At 44.1% G+C, this 27986-nt stretch overlaps 1 protein-coding gene across 2 annotated transcripts in view; it reads right to left on the bottom strand.

Moving 5' to 3' along the window:
• The window catches only part of PRKCE (protein kinase C epsilon), a 513463-nt gene that overhangs the window by 309433 nt on the left and 176044 nt on the right, over nt 1-27986 (bottom strand). For both annotated transcript variants that reach the window (XM_066267045.1, XM_066267046.1), the window contains one exon: nt 19096-19159. In XM_066267045.1, the coding sequence (XP_066123142.1) occupies nt 19096-19159 (64 nt within the window). The remainder of the gene's footprint in view (nt 1-19095; nt 19160-27986) is intronic.

The following is a 27986-nucleotide window of genomic DNA, read 5'->3' as shown; positions in this document are numbered from 1 at the left end:
GAACATGGGTTAAGAGGCAGCCAAGAAGAGGTCATTGATCTCTGTCTCCAGGGCTCTGTGGCTTTGCCACGAGGAGGGGCCAAGGCTTTCCAGATGTTCCACTGAAGGACGGGCTGGACGGCTGCCAGGGGAGCCCTGCAGATCTACAAAGGGACGCCTGTTCCCCAAGTGTGCATTAGGCGCAATCAAAGCTCTCTGAAGAAAGTGCCCTCCGGGGTGGGCAGGGCCTTCTTGGAGACTTCTGTGGTGACCATCTCCCCACTATCCTCACTCACTTCCCATCCACGGCCACTACCCAGCTCTGGTTCCCCGCCACTTCCACCACAACCCTCCCACCCCCAGGGTTTACACGCACACACATTTCCCCCAAACTACTAGCTCTGGTGTTCATAGCAACAAAGCAAAAGCCAACAGGGTTTGAAAAAGCAGCATGCTTGACAACAACCACACAGAAAGGGCAAAGAGAACAGCCTGGGAAAGTCTGGTCTCACTCAGAAGTCAGCCCTCAGAGGACTGCCAGCCCATCACAGGCCCCCACTACAAACCCAAACATGGAGCTCTCAGCACCACAGGGCACAGTTCCCTCACTCTGGCTCTACCTATACAGCATTTGGATGATTACATAGCAGTGATATCATGACTACTACTAACATCATCGATTTAGTCATCTGTTGAACAAATATTTATTGAACAGCTGCTATGTGCCAGGAACTATTTCAAGTTACTAGGAATGCAATGATAAAATAATTTTTCCAATATGATTCTTGACCTGTGAAGCTTACATTCTAGAGGAGCAAACAGATAATAAGTGAGCAAATAAATAATTTCAAAAGGTACCAAGTATAATAAAAACATCAGCTCAACAAAACAAATGGTCCCAGAGAGTGTATTACAGTAGAAAAATGGAGGCCGTATGATAACATAGGAAGAAAAGAAGACTTTCTATATGTGTATGGTGCTTTACTTTCAAATTGTGCATGTGAACCCATTTTGCTATTGTCCACCAGTATGCTCATTTAACTGGGCAGAAACGGAAGCCCAAACATGAGAAATATTTTTTCAGGGTCCCCAAGTTTCATTCTTTGCATGTTTATTTATCAGATGACCACAGAGAAAATGAAAATATTAGTCACAAATTAGGCAACAAATATAACAGCCTCTGAAGAAGTAAGAAATAGGCCCTGGCCTGTAGCTCAGTTGGTTAGAGCATTGTACCGACATGCCGAGGTTTGCAGGTTCGATCCCTGATCAGAGCATGTACAAGAATCACAGACAGCATGAATAAGTGGAAGAACAAATTGATGTTTCTCTCTCTCTTTCTCTCTGACTCTCTCCTTTCCTCTCTCTCTGAGAATCGATAAATAAAAATTAAAAGAAAATAAATAGGCAAAAGCATAATAAAAATACATAAAAGAAATGAATAGATATTTTTCAGGAATGATCAAACATTGGTAGATACATGAAAAGATTCTCAGTATCATTAATAACCAGAGAAATACAAATTAAAAATATACCCACATATCATACTGGTAGAAATTTAAAAGTCTTACAATACCAAGTATTCCCAAAGATTTAAAGCAATCGGAAATTACAAGTATGTCTGTGGCAGCATCAGTTGGTACAATCACTTGGGAAACAATTTATCATTACCTAGTAAAGTTGAACATACACATACATATTGAATCATCAATTCTACAGCTAAGTCAATAACCTATAGAAACTATAGATGCAAGTGTGCCCCAGGGTATAGTATTGACTATAATAGCAAAAACCTGAAAACAACCCATATGTCCATGACTAGGAGAACAGATAAATAAACGTTGATGAATGAACGGAATAATATTCAGCAATAAAAATGAAAGAGCTACATCCACACACCTTCGATATGGATGAATCTCAGAAGCAGAATGCTGCACAAATTGATGGTATTATGCAAATAAAGCTTAAAAGTAGGTAAAAGCAAAAATAATATATGTTTTATAAACATACATGTTGGTAGTAAAAATCACACAGTAATGCAAGAAAATAAGCTAAAATTCAGTTACCTTTAGGAAAGAAAGGGTGAAGACAGCAGTGAAGGGACCCAGGGGGCTGCACAGGCACCAAAAATGTCTTTTTTTTTCTTAAATCAGATCATAGGTACATATGATGTATGGTAAATAATGATGTTGTTTCAAATAAAAAGAGCGGAAGGGAGGGAGAATAAGGCCGGTTTAAATTAAACCCAAAGGACTGATTGATTCAAGGGAGACAAATCACGAGGGTATTTTTTCCAATGTCAGAGAAATGACATGTCGTTTGTTTTCTAAGGCAAGGAAACCTAGTGGAGGCCACATGCCACTAAGAAGTGAGTGCTAAATCAAAAGGACCCTTGTTTGATATTTGCTTTAAAAAATTAAAAATAAAGGCAGAATAGGTCCCTGTCCAGGCAGAGCTAGGTGTTTCTAGCCAGCCTGTCAGTATGGCGGACACGAGGGCTATAATTACAGCAAGGGAGAGGTCAAGTAGCTAGTGGACATCTGTAATTAAGCAGGTGAAGTCTGTCTTCCAGGCTCCAGCTGCTCGGCTGACGACCCTAGTGACTTCAAACCCACCTATTACAGACAATTCTTGACTTTTGTATGTTTAGGCCTCAAACAACACACATGGACGCTCAGCCATGAGCTGGCCACAACACTTCACAGGTGTGCTCTCCATGTGCCCAGCCACTGGGCCACCTGCACACCTTCACCATACTTACCTGGACAGCAGTTACTCACTAATTCATGGAACAAATATCTCCTAATTTCTGTGCATCCTGCCACTGTCTTAGATCATAAAGGTACAGCAGGGACCAAAATAGACACAGTCCTTGCTTTCAAAGAGTTTAGAATCAAAGTAAGGGTCTGTGCAAGTATTTGAATATTTTATTGCCTCCTGCCCTTTTTTGCTAAATAAAAATGACCAGTAAAAAAAGAAAGAAAAGAAAACATTGGCCCTTGTGATAAGAAGCATCCTTTCTACTTCAGAAAATAGAGTCTAATACAGCAAATGAGTGAATGGTCCTCGGGGGGCCACAAAGGCCCCTAGTTAGGCTCAGCTAACTAGACCCCTCCCAGCACTTAAGCAGGTTGACGGGCTGCCCAGATGACAAAGTGGGGGGGAAATGCTGGAAATCACACCAAAGACATAACGAGAGACTTTATAATGTTTTAGTTCTCTGGGGATCAAATCTCCCATTATAATATTTAACTCAGATATTCAAATTTCCATGCCTTTGAGCTTCAGACATGTTTTTAGAAAACACTACATGCAAAAGTAGGGAAGTTCTTACAAACCTAGCTGTTAGCCTTTTATGCCTGAGAAGATGCAAGAAAGGCTTAGGTTTTCATCTTTCTAAAATGGTTGGTCCTTTTTTGTTTTTGTTTCTGAGGGAAGGAAGTTAGCTATTTAATAAGCAGTAAGAGCTTAAACCACCATCAGTGTAAAAGTTCTGAAGATTAAATTTCAGGCATCAGACAAAAGGTAGGTCAATGTAAAGGGGAGGAGTCAACCACCTTCCCGGTGCCCTAACTCACATTGGAACATCAGTTCTTCCTACTCCTCTGGCTTCTGGCAATACCATCCCTAACTTTGAGGAGAAAGTCCTGACCTCACAACAGGCATGAACATTGTGACCAAATGACGTTTCCCCCAAAACCGGAGCCTCTGTTACCATTCTCCTTCCCCTAGATGGACCTTGTCACAGACACGCACCAATGGACCACAATTTTTTATTATTCATTTTAGAGAGAGGATAGAGAGAGGGAGAGAGGTGGGGGAGAGGAGTAGGAAGCATCAACTCATAGTTGCTTCCTACATGTGCCTTGACTGGGCAAGCCCCAGGGCTTCTTTCTTTCTTTCTTTCTTTCTTTCTTTCTTTCTTTCTTTCTTTCTTTCTTTCTTTCTTTCCTCCCTTCCTTCCTTCCTTCCTCCCTTCCTTCCTTCCTTCCTTCCTTTCTTCTTTCTTTCTTTCTTTCTTTCTTTCTTTCTTTCTTTCTTTCTTTCTAATTCAGTGAGAGGAGGAGAGGCAGAGACAGACTGACAGACTCTTGTATGTTCCCCAACCAGGATCCACCCAACAAGCCCACTAAGGGATGATGCTCTGCCCATCTGAAGCATTGTTCTGTTGCTCAGCAACCAAGCTCTTCTTAGCACCTGAGGTGGAGGCCATGGAGCCATCCTCAGCGCCTGGGTTCAACTCGCTCCAATCAAGCTATGGCTGCAGGAGGGGAAGAGAGAGAGATAAAGAGAGAAAAGCAAGAGGGAAAGGGGTGGAGAAGTTGATGGGCATTTCTCCTGTGTACCCTGACTGGGAATCGAACCCAGGATATCCATACACCAGGCCAACACTCTACCTACCAGTAAGCCATTTAGCCAGGGCCAAGCCCAGGGTTTTTTTTTTTAAGATTTTTATTTATTCATTTTTTAGAGAGGAGAGAGAGAGAGAGCAGGATGGGTGGGTGGGAGGAGAGGAAGCATCAACTTCCACATGTGCCTTGACCAGGCAAGCCCTGGGTTTTGAACTGGCGACCTCAGCGTTTCAGGTTAATACTTTTATTCACTGCGCCACCACAGTTCAGGCCCAATGGACCACTTTTAAGTAAACTCCACATGCATATCCATGTGAAAAAGGATTAGGATCGAATACTGATATTACAAGAGATTTTTTCTACTTACAGTCTTCACAAGAGTGGTTCACATTTAGGGTCCATTCAGAGACCTTTCCTAGTTCTTTGGAAACAAGATTTGTGTTTTAACATTTCCATTTTTGCCTAAATTTCAAGAAATATAACTATTCTATAAATAGCTGTTATATCCAATTTATTCATTTTCCCCATTATTTTATATACTCATTTTCAGCCTTTTCTAAAATATTATTTTTAAATGCTCAGTCACTATTTGAACACTCCAGAAATGGAGATCTCCCTAATTACTGTTCAAATGTATTAAACCGCTGACAAGCTTGTCTTTTAGAGGCTTTTTCCATATATCAAACTATGCTTAAAGCTGCCTCCCTGTAACTTCTACTCCTGTGGTCCTAGAACTTTCTTAAGAAGCCACAGGATAAGTCCTCTCCCTCTTTTCTATTCTGTCACACTTTAAGTTCTTAAGACACCTACCATGTCTCACCCACTACCAAGGAGCCTGTGCTTTGGCCAGAAATAACTGAGTCTGGTTACCTGGTTAATGTATAAAGAGAGATTAGGAAACCTTCTCATTGACTTACACCTGTATTCAGAAAGTCTTCAATCTGGACATCTGAAATCCTGGGCATTCACTGAATCAAAGCATCTTAAAATGCTGTCAGTATGATCAGTTGAGGGCTAGTCTCACACAATGATTTGTTCACCTTCAATTGGCTGGTCAGTAGCAGGGCGAGGAACAGAACTGACAGACTCTCGTATGTGCCCCAACCAGGATCCATGGATGGCTCCATGGCCTCCACCTCAGGCGCTACAAACATACAGAATTCAAGCTTCTGATTTAATAAAAGGGGTTCCTCCCATTACATCTCACCAAGCTGCTTAATGCTGAATTCAGTGTCACTAACTGAAGGCTTGTGCCCAGCACTAGTGGGGCCCTGCAATAATCAAGGTTCCCACGGACTTCGTCCAAGTTCAGAGATGGCCCTTGCTCACAGTCTTGCTTGGTGTAATTTGAATAGCAGGACAATGCTCCAGGCTCAGCACTGCCAGGTAATGAGGCCAGCCAGTGCTGGGTCAGTGCTCAGCTCTGGGTCCATTTTACAGAAATCTCTGACCTTGAAAGGCTTGTGGCTTACTGGGAGGAGCAAGACACAACCAGGACTCTACTTATAGGTACAATATAAATATATGAGTATATAGCTGTACAAAAAGACACCAAAGAGTGTGGGAGCAAATACAGGGTGGACCTAGCAGGTGGGAGTGGGTGAGACCAATCTGAAAAGCCCCCCAGGAGGAGGCAAACTTGAAATCAAATTTTGAAAGAGTAGAGGAAGAGTTGAATAAAGAAGGAGGGGACAAGGTATTATGACTGGAGACTTGGTGTGTGGGAGGCTCTGAGGCGGCCTTAAGTACCAGGCACAGAAGGCTTAAACACGCAAGCCCACTCACACCTGTGAAACCGATTGTGCACTGGGATATGAAAAACTGATTACCCAAAGCAGTCCAGCCAAACACCTTGTTTATCCCAATAGTCTCCTTATAAAGTGACACTTTTCCCTGTTGTTTCATTTAGCCATGCATTCATTTATCCAATGAGTAAAATTCATGCTCCTCCTATGTACCCAGCACCTACTCCAAATACCCTCTGTGTTCCTCCGTCCATTCAAGGTAGGTGCAATTTGCCTACTCGGAGGAGGATCACATCAAGATAAGTTCTAGCCAGGTCCCTGTGTGAGCTATTTTAATTAAAGGCCCAGGAACCGGGAGAAAATTAGCACAGTGGGTACAAATTCAAGCACCACTCTATACTTGAGGGTATTTATAGTAAAATAAACAGAAAAATGAAAAAAAATCCAATATCCTGACCAGCTGCTTTTTTGTCTTCCTGGTATAAATTGGCCCTGGTTCTCTTCGCTAAAGAACACTAATGCTGTCCATTCTGACCTTCGGCAGACGATCAAAGTCAGGGCTGGTAAAGCAAAGACTGGGCCCTGCCCACCCTCCCTGAGAACACCCAGTGCCTTCTCCATCTCTTTCTCAGAAGAAAGGAGAATGGGGAAGGAAAAGATACTAAACAGAAAAGGGTTCAAAGGCACTGCCTTGGAGATGGACTAAACGGGGGAATTTGGGAGAGGGAGAAATCACTAGATCATCCTCTTAATTTTCTACCAAGTGGAAACCGGCGCCTGCGCAGTGTGGTGCAGAGGGAAATCAGGGTTGGGCAGTCCCTTGCTGCTCAAAGAGTGGCCCAGGGCCCAGCAGCACGGGTATCTCTGGAGAACTGGCGAGGAATGCAGCATCTCAGGCCCCGCCCCAGGCCCAAGGAGTCAGAAGCCGCAGTTTCACAGGGTCCCAGGTGGTTCAGTCTTAAACCCTTTAAGCCTCACTTTTCCCATATGGAAAATAGCAATGGTAAAAGCTACCCGGGAGATCCATTCATGCTTAACAACATAACCTCTGTGCAGAGATTTGGCTTTAAAAACTTTGTTCTCTCCCACTTCCCCCTTCCAGGTGTTCTGTCTGCTTGCAAACTCCTCTTGCTTGTGACTCGGAACCAGAGAGCGAAAAGGGGCGCTTAGTCTCACACCCTCTCCACGTGCAGAGGAAGCCACCGAGGGCCGAACAGAGTAGGTGACACACTGCTGACATGTCCTGGCTTTGGAAGCTCCTAGAGAGCAGGGCCTAGGACTGTTTCGTCTTTGTTTCTCCAGCTGCTAGCATGGTGCCTTGCACACAACAGATTCTCAGCATATGTTTGTTCAATTATTCAGTAAATCGAGTAATTAGCTAACTGTGGAGCAGGAACTACACAGCAGGTGTCTGAAAAATCATAGTCCCGGTAACAAGGAGATACTCCTGAGAGAGAACTTCCCCTGCGTTCACTCTTCCTGACAATTCCAGAAAAACTCACACCTGGCTAACAGTGCAGGCCACTGAACTAAACCACAGTTGCTTTCAGCGGCAGGAAGCAGGCACTGAGTACCTGAACAGAGAGAATAACCCACTGGCAGCAGGTCTGCCCTACTTAGCTTGGCAGAAGGTACCTCAGCTGATGAAGCCACCTGGTCTGTAGAGATGGCCAACCTTGGGACAAGTAGTAGTGGACCCTAACAGCTGGGGAGTGCCCTGCGGTGCCAGTAAAAGCTGCCATGAGGCTGTCTGCCAAAGAACTGTGGCCCTCTCTGCAGGAGAGGGTGTAGGCCCTAGGAGAGACATGGCTCCCTGGCGGAAATACCATATTTCCCATGTATAAGGTGCACCTTTTTTCAAAAATTTTGGGTCTAAAACAGGGGTCGGGAATCTATGGCTCGCGAGCCAGATGTGGCTCTTTTGATGGCTGCGTCTGGCTTGCAGACAAATCTTTAATAAAAAAAATAATAACGTTAAAAATATAAAACATTCTCATGTATTACAATCCATTCATTTCCTACCGCTCATGTTCATCGTTGTGGGTGGCTGGAGCCAATCACAGCTGTCCTCCGGGACAACACCAAATTTTTATTGGATAATGCATAACGTACACGGGTCGTTGTATGGCTCTCATGGAATTACATTTTAAAATATGTGGCGTTCATGGCTTTCTCATTCAAAAAGTTTCCCGACCCCTGGTCTAAAAACTGGGTGCTTCTTATACAGTGGTTGTAGATTTTTTTTTTTACTTGCCTTTCCTGCTTTTTTTGCACTTGTTTTTGCGCTCATTGTTGTAGATTTTTTTTACTTGTATTTCCTGCTTTTTTTGTGCTTGTCCTTTTTTCAAATTTTAGGCCCCCAAATGAAGGTGTGTCTGACACATGGGGAAATATGGTCCTCTTCATGCCACTCATCACCCACTCTGCAGGCTAGCTGTCTGGCCCGCCTGCTTCTCCTTCTGGGAGCGTTCAGTCCTCAGTGACAGGCACAAGCTGAGGAGATCTCCAGTTTCCGCATACCCATTACAAATTAGAGGTGTCGGTGGAGCAGTGTAGATCATTATCCTTAGAGTTCTCTGTCCTTAGTCATGTTATTCTGTAGATTTGATGAGTTACTCCTCTCTGACAGGCTCTTCGGCAGCCTGTCATAGCCTCTGGCCATGGGCAAGTCACTGTCATTGTGAGTATGGGAATGGTCACATTTCCACCTAATTTTTTTTTCCTCAAAATTTCTAAGTAATTGTTTTAATATACTGCTCACAAAAACTAGGGGATATTTCTAAATGAATATGAAGCGATACTCCAGTACTTTCAGCCTTTTGTGTAGTGCATTTTCACCAATGAAATAAAAGTTGGGTTTGCATCTCATTAGCATAATCGAACAACTTTCTTTGACTTGTCGTTTGCTTTTCTGATGTTCTTGTTTAATAAAGAGAAAAATCAAATGCTTCTTTTTTTTATCGCTTCATATTCATTTTGAAATATCGCCTAACTTTTGTGAGCAGTATAGCTCATACACATATATAGGAAAGAAGACAAGATTACAAGCCCTGACAAGAAAGATTTCCTCCTTTCTTTTTAATTAAATTTATTGGGATGGCATTGGTTAATAAAATTACATGAGTTTCAGGTGTACCAACTTACAATACATCATCTGTATAATGTATTGTGTGTTCACCACTCCAAGTCAGTCTCCTTCCATCACCATTATTCCGACTATACCCCTCCTACCTCCCCCAGGTTCCCTCTTTCTAAATCCCCTTTCCCTTCCCCAGAGACAAGTCCAATCCCCAGTGTGTTAGGTAGGCTTGCCGAGAAACCCTACACACACAAGCACACCACTAGCATGGATGGCCCATAAGGGCAGAGGTTTCAGTTTATATTGTTTGCTCCTGTGCCCTCAGCACTGAAAAGTGTAACTGGCACGGGTGCCCAATAGCTATATGTTGAATAAATGAACATACAAATCAGAGGTATTTCTAAAAAGTTCAAATTTTGATAAATTAAGTTCTAGCCCTGGCTGGATAGCTCAGTTGGTTAGAGCTTCATTTCTAAGCACAAAGGTTATAGGTTCAACCCCTGGTCAGGGCACATATAGGAACAAATAAATATTTCTGTCTTTCTCTGTCTCCCTTCTTCTCTCTCTAAAATAAACAGTTTAAAAAAGAAAGTTCTAGTCTGCCTTTATTTTATCTTCTGATTAGCTGTCTCTTCAGTGAATGGTGACTCTGTTTCTTTGTCCAAGGAAAGGTGATACTTGTTATTACCTGCTGTTGGGAAAATAGCTGTGTTAGGCTTGCTCATTTGTACTTTGCTTGATTAGCGCATGAGCATCTGGCAGCGCCATGTGTGTATGTAAAGGCTATGGGTGCTTGCTCTCAGGACGGATGGTGGATTGCGGACTGCCTGCCCACCACTGTGGGGGGCCATTTTGCTGTCTTATTCACCAGCTGCCATGAGAAGAGGTTTGTCCCTACCAGTTTGGTCATCCACCACTGTGAGATTCTGTTAAACAGGAATGGCCCAGCACTTTCTGGCTCCGCAGTTTCTCTGCCATCTGTCCGAATCCAAGGTGAACCTGCCTGGCCTCAACCAGCGGCATTACACCTGCCTTTCAGGGTTGCCATGGGGAGCTGACAAGGATATGTGGAAGTGTTGGTAGATGTCATTTATGAACAGCCTGCTCCAAGGAAGAGCCCTCCAGCAGAAGGGAATCTCCTTGGTGGTCCTACTGTGCCCTATCCCGCCAACAGCCAAAGCACATTACTGTATTGTGCTTCTTGGTCTACTGTTCACCTCCTTCTGTTAAGAGTATAAAACCTGACAGCAGGGACCATGCTCATTAGTGCTATACTTCCAGGGCCCAGTCTATCTTAGCTAAGCAAATAAGGGATGTTTCCAGTGAAGGAAACTGACAATGAAGGAGAGACAGAACAGGTGATTCAGAGACATTTGTTCCCATCTGTGTGCACATATGCAAATGCACATATCTTCATGGGCCCCACAAGCTCACACCAAAGGTTTACAGTAAAGGAGGAAGATAAAAGCCCCAGTTTTAGCAGCTCAAATAAGATGGTGAATGCACTTGATTGTAAAAATTGAATGTCTCAACAAAACTAGGTAATAAGGAAAGTCAATAAGATTGTCAACATTGGCCAATTTCAACTAGATAAAATAATAAAGTAATTGGTCTTAAAAAACAACTCTCCAAATCAGGTTAGATGAATGAAAATGCCCTTTTGTTTTAAGCCAAATCACGAGGATGTCAACAACAGTAAATGATTAAATTACAGGCCATTCTGACCCAGTATGATCTAAACTGCAAACATGAGTTTTCCAAAACAATTTTCTTTATAAAACTCAGAAATGATATATAGCAAGACAACAGAGACAGAATTGGAGACCATGCCAGGAAACACAGGCTTCACTTCTTGATGAAGGATCTATTATAAACCCACCCTTTCTATAAGTTTATTCCTTCAACATGACTATTCCTTCTTCAATGACTTCATTAGTAATACAGGCACACTGGCAGTAGAAAATACACACGTATGCTTCCAAAATGGCAGAGGGAAAGGGAGCTTTAGGAGTGATCCTAAAGAGCTCTGCTCTCCCAACACTCAGGATTCAATTGTTTCTCATCTGCTAATGGTCGCCATTTGGTGTTGTTAACCACGGATGATTCATTTTAGAGGGACTGCTGTGCCTCTAGAGCCTGTTTGGAAGGAAATGAGGGTTTCTTGGCTTATTGCTCATCAAGTATTTTAGCATCGTTGTCTCCTTGTGACATTGTAAATCCCTTGATGGGGGGTTTGTTGCTCACTGCTATCCAGCTGACTCCTCTGGTCACATCTGGTACACATGGTCACTTCTAAGAATAAGGATTTATTTAATCAGAAGAAAAGATGAAGCTAAAAATCTAGAGACTAAGGGACCCACTCCCTGGGCCTGAGTATCAGTAGCAAGCAGTTATGGGGAGGGGGCATTGTGGGATAGATGTTGCAAGATCAGCATTTTTCAACATCTGGATTTTGTTAGTTTCCTTCTTATCAAGCACTGAGGCTGTCTCTTTCCACATATTCCTGGGGAAGCCACATGTCCATTCATGTCTGGGGAGCCCGTGGGGTGAACCAAACCAGGATCTCATTGCCTAAGGCACACAGGAAGGAGACCTATCAGCATCCTGGAGCTGGTTTCTGACTTTGAAGTCCACTTTTTGGGAAGGTGAAGACTGCCTTTAACCTCTCATTAGAGACTGAACAGAACTTGAAAAGAGAAAGAGTGGAAATATCAGGGCTTGATGCCAGGACCCCAGCTCGACAGGCTGGAGAGGAGGAGAATGCTGAGGGTGATAGAGTCCTTACTGTGGATACCATAAGATTGCTACGGGAGAAGTGAATGTGTAGGAAAGACCACAAAGGGCTTGACCTTTTATACCTGGGCTTGACCTTTTAATCACCTAAGTCCCATGCTTATAAAATGTGCTCTACTCAATGTCCCAGCCTTAACCAAACTTGAGTTACAACATTCTTCCTTCTTTGGGGCCAAAGTAAATGAGAGACCTTGACCATGAAAACACATAAAAGAACTGCCTTCCTTTCAAACACAGCTTAATCACTTGAGACATTTCATTTTCTTGCTGGCATAGCATGAAATTTTCTGTCTGCAACACTGATAACTGGCTTTGTTTGAATGCTCCTACAGAACACAAATTGCATCTACTTAATTCATCATGTCTATCCAGCCTTATCTAAAAGTAAGAGCATCAAAGCTCTTTGACAGTGATGACATGATCTCCTCTGCTCAGAATAGCCTCCCCACGTCTTCCCTGTCAATCCAGCCTACCTATCTCTTCCTTTTCGGCCCAAGCCCTGCTTTTTCCTTGAAGTTCTCCTGAATGACTCCAGCCCCAATGTATTCCCATTTAAAGAACTGCTGGTAAAACACCCGATTGAGTACTTAATATGGGATTGCCATGCATTATTCTCCAATGCTTTTGCCCTGCAAGGTTTGGGTTCCTAATTCAATGGCAAGCTTCTCGAAAGAGAGGCCATGCGTTCTTTTGAATGCCATCTCTCACTGTCCATGTTCTTCACCACTTTCCAGACCCAGGTAAGGCACCAAGCTGGGCACATTTCTTAAAGTGCATTGGTGACTACTGTTCATTTCAACAAATGGTTCTTTCTAGTTAGAAAGAAGGTATTAGATTAATTAATGTAGATTTTTTTTTTTTTTAAGAAAAAAGGTAGTGTTATCAATTGAAACTTCAGGGAAACTCCAGGATCTGAAAGATATTATCTAGATAGAAACTGCCCAATGGCTGAGGCAGATTTTCAAGAAAGTCCTCCCCCTCTATTTTAATCCTGAAGGCAGTGCTCTAAATGTTGGCCATGGATACAAGTAAGAAAGATGATTAACTTGCAGGGAGTTGAATCAGGTATAGTTGCAGACCAATACTCAGTTATAGATCCACTGTACAGGGAGCCTGAAAAGGAGCTGACCATTTCTGGACCAACAGCATTTCATTTCTAAGAGAATGGAAAAAAGATCTGCTTATTTATGAATGAGACTCTCTGAGTCACCTTTGGGTTCAAAGCTAATTAACTTGAGCTTTATAGTTCTGTAAAAAGCTCACTGCAGCAAAGAACTAAAATAAAAAGAGCAGCAGGGAAGTCTTTGGCACGTTAGCAAACTCATTATTAGGCCGTGATTTAGAGCAGGGCACTGGACCATAGCCTGGGGTCTAGACCCAATAGGGCCCTGTAATCAACCTTGTGGCCTTGGGCACATCACTTGACTTCTTAGTGTCACCATCTCCCACATAGAGGTCATATTGTCAGGCATTTGATCTACACATATTATCATTTCAGAATGGAGCAAAGCTATTGTAGTTTGATCATGTCTATCTGTGCAACTGGAAAAAAGTTCAAAAGACAGCTGCAAAGATGAGTTAAGATTTCTAAACTGCCCCTTCAGAAAGGTTAAGGGATTTGATTGATTCAGCCTGAAAAAGAGAGAATTAATAACGGTCTTCAAATAGATGAAGGCTTTTCACCCAGGGCCAGTGAGGGTATGGGAACCACATGTTCTCAGTCTGCACTGAGCAGGGAGCCGAAGCCAACTCTGACAGGGAGAAGTTTCTGACACTCAAGGGCCACAGGCCACAGACAAGCTACAGAATACACTTTCGGAAACTACTTCACTGGGTGAAGGATGGGGAGGATAAAGGGAAGGAAGAAAGAAGGGAGAGAGAGGATGGGGCAATACTATGGCAAGGCCTGAACACTTCAGAAAGCAAGCTCACCTCCCCTGCCAGATATATTAGTCTATAAATTACCACTTTGTCACCTCACTCTGTTCTTGGTCCTTTTGAATATGCACGCCTCAGAGTCAGAAACCTGCCCTCAAACTATTTCTCTGAACTGTTTCTCTGAGTCTGCCTGCTGCTACTTCATGGGCACTAAGGACTCCCCCCACCTCTCTGTCCTCAGGTCTCCAGGGCCTTTGGGCACTTACTGAGCGTCTCCTATATGTGAGGGCACTACACCCAGACCCTGTTCTTACAGCAACCCTATCATATCTAGTATCTATCCTAAGTATTGTTTTTATTTTATTTTATTTTAATTTTCAGTGAGAGGAGAGGAGGCAGAGAGACAGATTCCCACATGTGCCCTGATCAGGATCCACCCTGCAAGCCCACTAGGGGGTGATGCTCTGCCCATCTGGGGTATTGCTCCATTGCTCAGCAACTAAGCTCTTCTTAGCACCTGAGGCAGAGGCCATAGAGCGATCCTTCACACCCAGGGCCAACTCACTCCAATCAAGCCATGGCTGCAGGAGGGGAGGGGAGAGAAAGAAAGAGAGAGAGAAGGGGAGGAGAAGGGTGGAGAAGCAGATGATCACCTCTCCTGTGTGTCCTGACCGGGAATCAAGCCCAGGGCAGCCACACGCCAGGCCGATGCTCTACTGCTGAGACAACTGGTCAGGGCCTATCCTAGGTATTATTATCCCCATTTAGAGGTGAAAATATGAAGCTCAAAACTGGTAAGCACTAGAGCTAGGATTTGGACCCAGGATTGGTGGACTTTTAGGCTTTTCCCACTCTCTCTGCTGCCATTTCCAGAGGAGACTGTCACATGTGGCTGCAGAAGGAAGGGCAGATGGGTGGCCCCTGCCCCCTGCCCCCTGCTTCACGTCTTCTGCTTCCACAATACACAGTCACTCCAGAACCTGACTCAATGGTGTTATTTTTGAAGTATGTGTTGCAAAAATCATTCAAATAATTTTTTATCTTCTTCATTTTATTGGAGAAACAGTTTGCTGATCCAAAGATACCAGTACAGCCTACTTCTTGTTCCTCTTATTGTTGGTTTAGACTCCGAAGAACTCTCCCAGGTAAGCACTACACCTGGATGGAAGACAGGGAAAGAAGAGCCTAGAAGGCTCCAGGTCAGACTGATCACCCCTTCTCTGGGAGCCTGCACATCAGGGTACCTTATCATATTATTATAAAGAATAGAAATAATATACAGATCATGTCACAACAAAGGAAGAACTATTAAGTATAGTGCACAGCAGGAAACATAGTTTGTTCACTTGAGAATTACATCGCTGTTTATGCTTCTGTTACCTGGACTAATTACGCTCTGGTTTAAGACTCTGATGAGCCTGTAGTGTCATGTTCACCTGGAACCCCATGGTTATTACTGATGACAGAAGCAAAACACTGAGAGGCACCTGAGACTGGATAGTCACACAGGAGGATGGATTCCAAGAAGGTGTGCTACTTGGGATGATGTAGAGAGAGTGCCTCACACAGTCCCTTTCCTTCAGCCCCTTCTACCTGCTACAAGATATTAGCCAGCCTTGAGCTATGATAGCTGTCTATTCAAATTATACCAAAAAATAAAATCACATGACTGGAGATGCTCTTAACTGTCATCCAGCCTGACCCCTTACATCTGGGGTTGAGTTGTCTGGTTTAGACAACACACACACTGGTCAAATCCCATTATGATGAAGTACACAGGACACGCAAGCAGTGGAATTTTATTAGATGGTTAGAAATCACATTAGCTCCAATTCCAGCAGATGTCCATGTCCAGGCTTTCTACACAGTGTATTAGCAAGAAAAGGAATCCTCACACATCCTAAAAGAAGGGGGTACATATATTCACACCATCTCAGCCCTATACCTTTCTCTGAGCTCTTCGGTATTTGCATGTGTTGTAAAGTTTACTGAAAATTCTATAAATACATTTCTTTTCCATTGATGGGACCGGAGCATTTAAAAGGATGCTTGGTGGCAGAATAATAGAGTAGTGAGAACATCAACTATGCCTCATTTCAACTCTTTTCTTCCCTTTGTGGAATACAGAGTTAAGCATTTCACTAAAGAAAGGGACTTAGGTAAGAATCTGTGAATGTGCACAGACTAGCTGTGACAGCGTTTTTGCATTGGACTCTTCTCGTGCAGACTTCAGGCAACAAATGCACTGGCTACTCATCCTCCACTCCTCTCCATGCATTCCCAACCCTTCCAAAACCACCTGGACCAGGAGCTCTCCAAGTCCCAGCAGCAAGACTGGGAGAGCAGGTGTGGAGGACACAAACAGAGCACAGCAAGATCAGCTTCTAGGAAGAGATTGCCGGAAGTCCCTCCCACACCCAGAGAAAGAATCCCAAATCACCAACACCAAGAAAAAAAGACCAGAATATTTTCTCCTTTTCTTCAGAGCAACACATGCTAGCACTTTAGAGAATCTGGCATGTGTCAGCATTTCTGAAGTAAGCTCTACATTTTTTAGATGAAAGAGGGTTTTTTTTAAAAAGTAGACTAAGAATTCAGTCCAATGAAAATGCTTTGGCCATTCACATAGAATAAGCCATAGAAGCAAAAAGAAAAAAAAATCAATTGCTTCCAATTTATGTATTCATTCATTTCTCCATATTCTTTCTCTGTAATATAAAAAAGAATGTCTTCTATAATTTTGCAAGTAGTTCATCTTTTCCAAGAGAAAAAAATCAAGCCTCCCATTGGTTGCCCAGCATCTTGGCACAGGAAATACATATTTAATTATCTCATAGCATATAGATTGTGTAAGAAAAAAAGTATATTGATTTTACTCATCTAATGTTTTGCCTGTGTCTATAATTTGGAGGCCACTGTATCCAGACATGCCTCGGAGACATTGTGGGTTTGGTTCTAGACGACCACGAAACAGTGAGTATCACAATAAAGTGAGCTGTTATCTTTTTGCTGGTGGAGGGTCTTCCCTTCAGTTAAAAAAATAAAGCAACATCTGTGAAGTACAATAAAGCAAAGTGCCATAAAATGAGGTATACCTGTACAGTTCACCTTGAACAAAAGGGAGTTAGGAGCACCGACTACTTGAGTAGTCAAAATCCCTATATAGTATCAGTTGGCCTTCAGCATACACAAATTCCCAACCATGGATTGAAAATATGTCCTTTTAGCCCTGGCTGGGTAGCTCAGTTGGTCAGAGCGTTATCCCTATACTCAAGGTTGGGTTTGATCCCTGGTCAGGGCACATACAAAAATCAATCAATGAATGCTTAAATAAGTGGAACAACAAATCGATGTTTCTCTCTCTCTCTCCCCTTTCTTCTCTCTCTAAAATCAATCAATAATTTTTTTTTTAAACAAAAGAAAATATGTACTTTTAAGTCTGGTGGATTTGGGATCACATATTTTGTTAAAAAGCAATGCAAGCCCTTCACCTTACTGGGTGCTTTATTTCTTATCTGGGTGGTGGGTACAGTGGTGCCCTTTTAAACATTCTTTAGGCCCCTTTGTACATCTTAAATATTTCATACGAAATGTTGCTAAATCTCTAAATCTTTTACAACAGATTCTATTCTGTTCAGAGCTAAGAGCAGAGAAACAAAGTTGGAAACACCAATATGTAATTGCAACAAAGAGTAGAAAATGTAAGATACCAACTTTGGAAGGATGTTTAAACTTTTAAACCCATGTCATATAATTGCAATTTAAAAAGAACCAAACTCTATTACGAGCCCTCTATACATACAATTATTGAATTATTCTGAATGTCTGTTGAAATTGGGTGATAAATCAGCCAAATGGTGGGATATAAAACTGAGATTCATGGATATGGATAAAAATGAAGTGGTTACAGGGGGAAGGGGATGTGGGGGAGGGGAGGGGGAGAGGAGGATGGAGGGAAGGGTGTAAAGAGGGACAAACATAAGGTGACAGAAAATGATTGGACTTTGGGTGATGAGTATACAACATAATCAATAGTTCAAATGCTATAGAAATGTTTACCTGAAATCTATGTACTCTTATTGATCAATGTCACCCTGTTAAAGTCAATTTTTTAAATAAAATTTAAAAATTAAAAAATAAAAGAGAAAATCATCAGGCACCACTGTCCAGTCCACTATTTGATCAGCTCCTTTGAATTTGCTTACAGGATCTCTTCTTCCATTACTGAACCTTGGACTAGAGCTTCCTCCCTAAAGGAGGCGAGACCATCTGGGGTTGTGACTTTGTGCTTGCAATCCCCAGGATTCAGGAGAGATGCTGTAAAAGGCCCACATCTACCAGCCAGGGCCTAAGTGAGCTGTTTCTTTCCCTTTGGGCCACAGGCCTTCAACACCACTTGTTCTCACTGCTAAGAGGAACCAGCAAGAGTCTTCCAACCTATCTGCCATGACATTAAAACCACTGTTCAATCCCCTTGCCACAGAGAGGAGAATAAAGATGGTCCCAATAACTAAATTTCAGTCCTAACTCCCAACCTTCCTAGAACCTAAGTCTGCCACAATCTCCCCGTTCCCCTGTGGCCAAGGTTGGATCGTCCCGTCTTCCCTTTAACCCTGGCTGCTCAGTCCTCATCGCTGTAAGCTCTTAAATGTAGTAAGAACTCAAAGACAGGATCGATGGCAGAGCGTGTAAGGCAAAGGAAGGAAAATTAAACTACACAGAGTAGAGAGGACGTCTATACCCTGTGTAGTCAGCCAGTGGGCGCAGATGGTCCCCCACCCTAGTTAAGTCCAAGAGCAGGGGGCTTTTCCCAGCGTAAGGAAGTGGCTTATATATATTGATATATTTTAAAAAAAAAGTAGCACTTCTATAAAAGCTCTACAAAACTAAGATTCTGAAATTTGACACCTTATTTGTTTTATTTCTGGATACCGTTAGACCAACTGGTTTTACTTCCTTCCCACCACACACACAAACCCCACGGGAGCCCCCACCCCCCCAAAGCCTGCCTGGCGCACCAGCATGCAGGAACGCCTGTGTTATTGGCCTCTCTGGGTAAGTTGCAAATCCTCCCTCTGCTCCACCAAAGTTAACAGATGGCTGGTCCCTTTTGGTACCCAGGCACAATCATCTTCAAAATAACCTTTTCCTCTCAAGTGTTCCAATTAATTAAATGTCACGGTGAAATGTCCCAGCCAAGGAGGGAGGGGAGAGTCCAGAAGACAAAGGGTCAATGGAAGAGAACAAAGCTGAGGCCGCTCTCTCCTACCTTCACCCGACGACCCCGAAAGATCGATGATCACATACACTTTGCCTTCTGGCTCCAGATCAATCTGCAATTAAGAAAATGACAGTGACGCTGTTAGTATATTGTCGGGACAACCCAAGAGTTCCATGACAATTCCACCCCAAATTGCTAAAACCTAGAATCACAGTTCCATTCAATTCATCGACCTATAACGTGTCAAGCAAGTGCCAGGTGAACCGGGATGGAAGGAGAATTCACGTTTCCAGACTATCCATAACTTTCTGGAAGCAGCTCCAGGAGGTCGGATGCATACCCAACAGGTAGATCATTCCAGTAGTTCTCAACCGAAAGCAATTGTGCACAAGGGAAACTTGGCCCAGGGAACATTTAACACAGGGAACATGTTGGGGACATAAAAATATCAGGAGAGGCCTGGCTGGTTAGCTCAGTCAGTTAGAGCATTGTCCCAAAAAGCCAAGATTGTAGGTTCAATCCCTGGTCAGGGCACATAAGGCAAGCAACCAATGAATACACAACAAACTGGAACAATAAAATGAATGCTTCTCCCCCTTTCTTTCTCTTTCTCTCTCTCTCTCACTTTCTCTCTCCCTCTCTCTCCTCCCACCCCCTTATCTCTCTAAAAGCAATCAATTCAAATAGATGTAGCTATAGCAGGAGACATTTTTGATCGTCATGACTGGAGAGGGAGAGCTGCTACTGGCATCTACTAGGTAGAGGTCAGGGATGCAACCAAACATCCTACAGCACACAGGACAGCCCCACAGCAAAGAACCATCCAGCCCAAAGTGCCAAGAGTGTTGAGGTTTAGATACGCTGTGTGATCCCATTTTGCAGTTAAGGAAATGGTGTTCCAAGTTCCAAAGTAGGTGGCAATGCTGAGATTCTGCCAGAACTGTGTCAAGAAACCTATGTCCTTGGTTCTACAACAAGGTACTCACAGGAGAAGTAAGAGAAGCATAAGATACTACTCCTGCTCTCAAAGTGCTTACTGTCTCATCGGGGACTTCAAGCCCAGAGAACGAGGCTGAACCCAGCTCAATGAGACGAGACGGAGAATAACTGAGAGTCTGGTGAGCCTGAAATCAATGTGAAAAAGCAGTCTGGGAGACTCTATGAAAGCAAGAAAGGGGAGGCATTCAAGGTGGCAGTAACAGTATAAGGAAAGGCTGGGCATGTGCACTGTGCTTGCATGAAACTGAAGGACCCCCACGCTCAGGTTGTGTGTTGGCACATGCATTTTGCAAACTCCAGATTCTCACAGGGTTGTAAAGAGAGAGGCCCTATTGCTAACGTCTTGCTCGTGACCCTCTCTCCAAGCACCCTCACTTCCTCTCCACACCTCTAAATCCAGCTAACTACTACTTCAATACAGAACCAGGCTGATGAAATCATAAGACAGCATGAAAGTCAGAGGGGCTGGGCCTCTTCGCAAGCCTGAACTATCCTTACAGAAACTGTGTCCTCCATGAGAGACAGTAGGAACTCTGAAAAGCCAAGGCCACCAAATGCCCCCAGTTGCCTGCCCCTGCCTGCAAAATCCCGTCTATCTCTGCAGGGCTTTAATTGGCTACCCTGTGCCAGGCCTGTCTCCCAACAAGCTGTGAATTTCTGGAGGGTGGGAGCCACTACCTCCCCTTTTCTTTTCCACTGTCTCCTGCAGAGAGCAGGCACACATGAGCAAGTGCATGTGCAAGGGTCGTTCTGGTGAAGACCTCCTCCTCCTCTAAGGTCCAAGTCGATTATCACCTCCTCGCTAAAGCATTTCCAGATATTCCCAGCAAGACTTAATTATCCCTCGTGCATGTTCCCACAGTACACATCCGTATCTTCACTCTGGCTCCTATTCAGCCGCACTCCGTGGTCTACGTCTGTCTCCTCTGCTAGACAGAGAGTATGAGAATCTTACTCCCATCCCGAGTGCTTAGCTCACTGTCTGCCTGTCAGGGGACACCCAATAAACATTCGAAGAAGTGGGAAAAGGCTCTAGGTTCAGAACTTCCATAGCTTATTCTGGGATCATTCCCTCCTCCACGATTCTGTTCCCCTGGCAGGAAGGAGGGCAGGTGATCTGTACCAAAGTGACAGTCAAATGAGGTGAGCAGGGGGAAAAAAGAGGCAGCTGTACCATCAGTACCACATACTCCCTGGAAGAGAAAACGCTCAGCTTGAACTGACATGCTCCAGTCCTCACTGAGCTCACAAGCCAGGTTCCTCTGGCCACTCCCACCCATGAGCCCCACCGTATTTCCAGACTCAGCCACGAATGGCTGAGAGTGCTTGATGTTTCCCTAAAAACTTCACTTTCATCAACACGGGTCTTCGATGCCTCCTAGGGGAGGTCCTTGGTGACAGTTCAGGCGCCCTGTCAGGGCAGGATGTGGGCACGCACCACAGGAGACATTCACCTAGATCTCAAGCCGAATACCCATCCAGATGGGAACCAAATAACAAACTGGTGATGCCGTGAGATGACTCTCCCTATCCCTTCTGCCCCAAGAGTCTGTGATTTCAGATTTCTGAGTAAAGAAAACGTTCTCCAGCACCCTCACCAACTAGTACTGTGTCATCCCCCCTCCCACCCGCACCCCACCCGCCACAAGCTTAACCCAGCCCTTGCACTGAATTACAAACAGGAAAACCAGCAACAGTCGGAGCTGTTGGTTGGAGCCAAACCAGAATCCCGTCTCCACCACATCGCAAAAATATCAGGGGCCCGATTGTCTAAAAGCATGGGATTTAAATAATATATGCCTTGTAGAGATTAGATCATCCCCCATTAAACCCCGCAAGGCAAAATGAAATGCTTTCTCATATCCTCTAAGTCAGAGATTTCCCATGACTGTGGGCTTCATTGGCCAAGCACAATGCTATCTGTGAAAAGCAGGGAGGAGGCAGCAAAGGAATGAGGCGGGCTGCGAGGCGACCCAGAGGCCGGCAGTGTGCCTATCTTTGCAAAAGGGGTAGTAGTGAGACTTGCGGCAGGGGGGACAGGTCACTGACAATAAAATGTTTTAGGATATTAACATTCAAGATAGCAATCAGAAACCATTTTAGCACCCACTGCAGCTTCAATGCCAACGAACTGCATTTCCAAACAGAGAACTAGAAATTAAGCTATTAAACATGCCAAAAGCAACAGAGAGCTTTGCAGCCTCGGCAGATGGCCACAGTACGCTGGCCCAGTCCCAGCCAGCGAGTGAGAAGGCTCTGAGAATCCATCTAGGGTGGTGAAACTTCAGCATGGGTGAATGCAGGGGTTATCAGGTTTGACAAAAGGTGGTGGAAGTATGGAACAACTTCATAGCCAAATTAGTTTCATCACCGATTCTGCTCACAATTATGGGGCCTGGATCATGAGGCAGCGTCAGTGCCCAGCCCCGAGCAGCCTCTGCAAGCTGTCAGTGTGATCACCACCAGGCAGCTGGCACTACATAAAAGCAGGCCTCCTCCCGCCCTCCTCCCAGCTAAGCCAAGGGTTAGTGCTGAGCTCCCTCTTCTGCCCTCCAGGCCCCACTTAGTTCTCCCTGATGCAACCCTATTTATTTATCAAATCTCCTTGAACTTTGTACCTTTATTGGATGAGTCTTCCCAGCTACTATCTCTGTTCCTTTGACTATGATTCTCTTTCAAGCTCCAGGGCCTCTGGCTACCCTGCCAGCTGAGGCCAGAAATAAGGCAGTAGAACTGTGAGGGAGACACAGTCTTGGGAGTCAGACCAGGACTGGATCCCAGTTCCATCACTTACCAGCTCAGGCAATTATTGACTCTCCCTGAGCCTTGGCCTCAGTCTCTTCACCTGTGAAATGGGCTGTTGTGAAAACTCAATGAGACACACGTGCAAAGCTCTTGGCACTAAGCAGACACTCAGCTCGTGTTGGCAAACCGTGAACTTACTGGTTCTGCAGCCTGAAGCAAGCAACTACCTTCTCTCTGCCTCAGCACGCTCCTCCATAAAATGAAGTTAATAATAGGTCTTGTGTCATTTGGGCTGTCATGATGTTAAATGGGATAATCTATGTGGAGTGCTTAGCATGATGCCTGGCACGAATTACTCAGTAATTGTTGGTGCTGTTGTTATAAAAAAGCCAGTCTTCAAATATGTCTTTTAGGTTACTGTTCTTTCCACTATATCGAGCCTTCCCCAACAACAACAACATCCAAAAACAAAACAAAACAAACAAAAAAGACATTCTCTTGCCTAAAGTTAGTATTACTATATGTTATTATAGGACACATAATGATTTTAGTCTCATTGTGATTATCAAATAAAGAATAAAGTAAAAGTTTTGTGCTCAACCCAGGGGAACTCAGGACAGGAAAGGCTACAGCCCTGGTGGTCATCAGAGGACCACGAGCTGTTCATGACAAAAGAAGGGGAAGGTGACCGTGTATGGATGAGCCCCATACAGTGTTCATGCCTCAGACACTATATTCGGTACTTTACCAGCATTCGTTTATTTAATCGCCTGGGAGGCCAGCAATATTCCCTACTTTTCAGATGCAAAAACTTAGAGAGCTCTAAGCCAGATTCCCATCCAGGGCTTCCTGGAACATACAGGAGAGATGATGCTGGAGTTTCTGACTCAAGCCCTGCCTGGCCCTTGAAGCCTTCTCTGACAACCCAGTCCCGGGCTCCTTCCTCTAAGCCTTGCTGGGTTCATCCTCATTCTCAGGTGCAGTCGTCTGGCTCCCCAGCCACGTTGGTTTAAGGCAGAGCAATGTCTCCCACACTTTGCCCCACTCTGCCCTTTAGCCCATGGGGAAGGTCTGGGCTTAAACCATTTGAATTAAAGAACAAGGCATATATGCCCAAACCATTCACAGACCTATGAAAATAAAATCTCTGGAAAGCAAAAAGACTCCGGGGCACTTTTTTGGGGAATGGTGTTTGACCATTCACAAAGCCCTTTACACACATTATTTTATGTATTCCTTACAACCTGTAAGATAACAAGTATTATTAGCACCATTGTATATACGAGAACACTGAGGTTAAGATAACTAGCCAATATAGCGTGACTAGTAATAGCACACCACTGCCCAACTCAAGGGGGCACCATTCACCTGAATGAGTCCCCTGGAGCTGGTAAACCTGGAGGTGAGTGGCACTCTCAACTCCTGACTCTCAGTCCAGTGTTTTACCACCACACCACAATTGCCCAGTGGGCTAGCACCCCACCAAGGCTGCAGCACTGGGCAGCAAGCTTAAGTGTTATTGCTGTGTGTCACTGTGACCCACAGGTATCTACGTGCCTGTGTTTTGGTGGTGATAAGTTAGAGGCAAAGGAGGTCATAAATTCACAGTCAAGCTTCCTCCTAACCATAGGCTCAGCTTTCAGTGGAGACCTCTGGGCAACAGAACAACACACAAAGGTCACACGTGCCCAATTTGAGTTTCACTTCCTTTTCCATGTTGTCAAACATGAGGACCTAGAAAGAAACCAGAAGTAGGGATTGGGTCAGAAAGGATGAGAAGGAGGAAGTAAGGCTTTCACTGCCCACATTATGCCAATTAAGTCTTAAATAATAGACTGTTTCTTCTTTACTTGGAGAAGGGTGGGGAGTGAGGAAGGAGGTGGCATGAGAGAAAAGAGGGAAGGCTCAGGATTTCTTTCCCAAAGCAGAAGACCTACTGTCCAAGTCCTGCCCCTTTATTGCTGGCCATTCTTTGCTGGAGGCACCTCGGGCATGCTCTGGTCCCCAGAGGCACCTGGCATGGCAGAGGCAAGCCAGACAGAGCAGGAGACCTTCAGGCAGCAAGCATCCTTCTAGCTTCCACTTTTGGAAAGCACAAATCGTTAAGGCACTACGTGGGCAAATCCTGAGCAGCTGCTGGGAGCAGACTTGGAAGTTAACAGCTAATTAAATTAAAGACTCTTCATTTGAGGAGGAGTTTGCTACCAGCCCTACTGCTAGAATGCATTAACTGGTTGAAAAGCAAAGGGCACACACATAAATAAATACTTTAAGGTTCTACTCTGAAAACAGGCTTCCAATAGTACTGACTTTCATATAATAAGGGAAAGATTGTTTCTTTTTCAATCACTTTCCACAGCAGTGCAAAAAGATTATTCAGCCTTTAGTGTACATCCCTGCAGGGAAGAACCCTTTCTGTCCAGCACCCGAGAGGGATTTAATACATATTTATACATGTCAACTCAATGAATGGATAGCCTGATTTTAAACTGGACCTTCACAACTGAATTATGGAGATGATTTACTTGGGAAGCCATTAGTCTATACACAAATGTTCTTAGCAGCTTTCATTCCTAACAGTCAAATACTGGAGACAACCCAAATGTCCAACCATAGGTAAATGAATATGCAAATCAAGCTTTGTCCATCTGATGGCATTTTACTCAGCAGTTCAATAAAATGAACTGATGATCCTGGCTGGTTTGCCCATTGGTAATGTTGGCTGGACAAGTGGATATTCCAGGTTTGATTCCTGGTCAGGGCACATAGGAGAAGTGATCATCTGATTCTCCACACCTCTCTCTCTCTCTCTCTCTCTCTCTCTCTCTGTCTCTTTCTCTTCTCCTCCCATAGCCATGGCCTGATTGGTTTGAGCACATCGGCCCTGGGTGCTGAGGAGGGCTCTGTGGAGCCTCTGCCTCAGGTACTAAAAATAGCTCAGTTGTGAGCATGGCCCCAGCTAGGCAGAGCATCGGCCTCAGATAGAGGTTACCAGGTGGATCCCAGGCAGAGCACATGCAGGAGTCTGTCTCTCTATCTCCCCTCCTCTCACTTGGAAAAGAAGAAAAAAAAATGAACTGCTGATATATGCAATAAAAACAGCTACCACTTATATGATGTTTTAGAACCGGTAAAACTAACCTATAGTAACAAAAAGCATATCAGTGGCCTCTTGGAGGCATATGTGGGAACTGAATGCAGAGGTATAGGATCATTGAATGATTTTGTCAGTTTTATATGTTACAATACTAAAGTATATATTCAATTTAAAAATTTTTATAAACAAAGAGGTACAAAGAAACTTTGGGGGAAGATGAAAGTTTTCTATATGTTGATTGGGTGGTAGTTACATGAATGCACAGCTTTGTCAGGGCCCTGGCCGGTGGGCTCAGTGGTAGAGCATTGGCCCAGTGTATGGAAGTCCCGGGTTTGATTCCTGGCCAGGGCACACAGGAGAAGCGCCCATCTGCTTCTCCACCCTTCCCCCTCTCCTTTCTTTCTATCTCTCTCTTCCCCTCCCACAGCCAAGACTCCATTGGAGTAAAGTTGGCCTGGGTTCTGAGGATGGCTCCATGGCCTTCACCTCATGTGCTAGAATGGCTCCGGTTGTAATGGAGCATCGCCCCCTAGTGGGCATGCCCGGTTGGATCTCGGGCGCATGTGGGAGTTTGTCTCTCTGCCTCCCCGCTTCTCACTTCAGAAAAATGCAAAAAAAAACCCAAAACACATCAAGCTGTACTCTTAAAATAGAGGCACTTTTTCACACATAAATTATACCTCAATGAAGTCGTTTAGTTATTTATTTATTTATTTTAGAGAGTGGGGGGAGCAGAAAGCATCCACTCCCATATGTGCCTTGACTGGGCAAGCCCAAGGTTTCAAACCAGTGACCTCAGCATTCCAGGTCGACACTTTATCCACTGCGCCACCACAGATCAACGAAGACGTTTCTTTAACAAGGAAAAAAATGTCATCCTTTCATATAAGGATTGCCCAACAATTTTCCTTGAAATAACAAATCATCCTCCCACCCTTGGGCCATTTGAAATTTCATATTCCATTTTTAAAAATGAAAGGATTCATTAGGATTCATTCAGAGTTTTTCAAGAATACATCTGTCATGCAACAGAATGCACATCTACCTGTGTAGGCACATGCTCACACGCCAACCCACAGGTGCAAAACACACTCTAAAGCACGGTCACCTGCCTCTGTCTTCTGTGATCAAAATACGATAATAGCCAGAAAAACACACCCCAGAGGTAGGTTTGAGAGCCAGCTGAATTATTTAAACCTGCCTTTGTGTGTATGGATCTCAATTTCCTCTGACGCAAAACAAGACAAGCAGAGCAAATGCTCTAGAAGGGCTTGTAACGACCTTAAGGATCTAAACATCCATGAATAGGGGACAGCTTAAATAAGTTACACTAGATCTGGTTGATCACTATGCAAGCCCTAAAAAAAAGAATCAAAAGATGTAAATGTACTGACTGGTAGGGTCCTATCTCTGGGATATACTAGTGTGTGGGGGAAGGCAAGGTGCAATGTATTTATTATGCAAGTCTACCCCGTGAATAAAGTGGGTGTATGTGCCCTTTCTCTCTCTCTCTCTCTCTCTCTCTCTCTCTCTCTCTCTCTCTCTCACACACACACACACACACACACACACACACACACACACACACACTTGTCCCACAGAGATTACCTCTAGGAGTTTTAGTCAACAGGAAACAGGGGTTGCCCCAGGATTGGGCAACCAGAAATCAGGAAAGGGGGCTTATTTTTCACTCTATGTATGCTCTTTCAAACCATTTGATATTTGAAATCATGTTCTTAAATTAGCTTCTTACAAAATGGAACTTAATGCCATGTTGGGTTTTTTTTGCTATCTATTTCTAACCGCCAATAATCCCCCAGTGAACAGCGTGCTTCAGTTACCAGACACATCCTAAATAACGTCCCTCAAAACCGGCTGACACAGTGCTTTCCCATTCCCCAAAGCCTGTCACAGGAACCAGCAGGAGCCGCAGCCGTCATCTCTGTGTGCAAGTTCAGTTGGCTGGGCAGAAGGCCTGTGTCACGGATACTAGCTTTCCCCAGGCCCCCAGAGGAATAAACTCAAGTTAGCACCTGCTTCCTCTTTTCAACAGGCTCAGAAATAGACCCAGAGAGCTGGCTTCCGTCTGATGACTGAC

Source organism: Saccopteryx bilineata, chromosome 3 (assembly GCF_036850765.1).
Source record: "Saccopteryx bilineata isolate mSacBil1 chromosome 3, mSacBil1_pri_phased_curated, whole genome shotgun sequence".
NCBI classification, from domain to species: Eukaryota; Metazoa; Chordata; class Mammalia; order Chiroptera; family Emballonuridae; genus Saccopteryx; species Saccopteryx bilineata.
The sequence above is the reverse complement of the archived record's forward strand: the minus strand, read 5'-3'. Positions and strand labels throughout refer to the sequence as shown.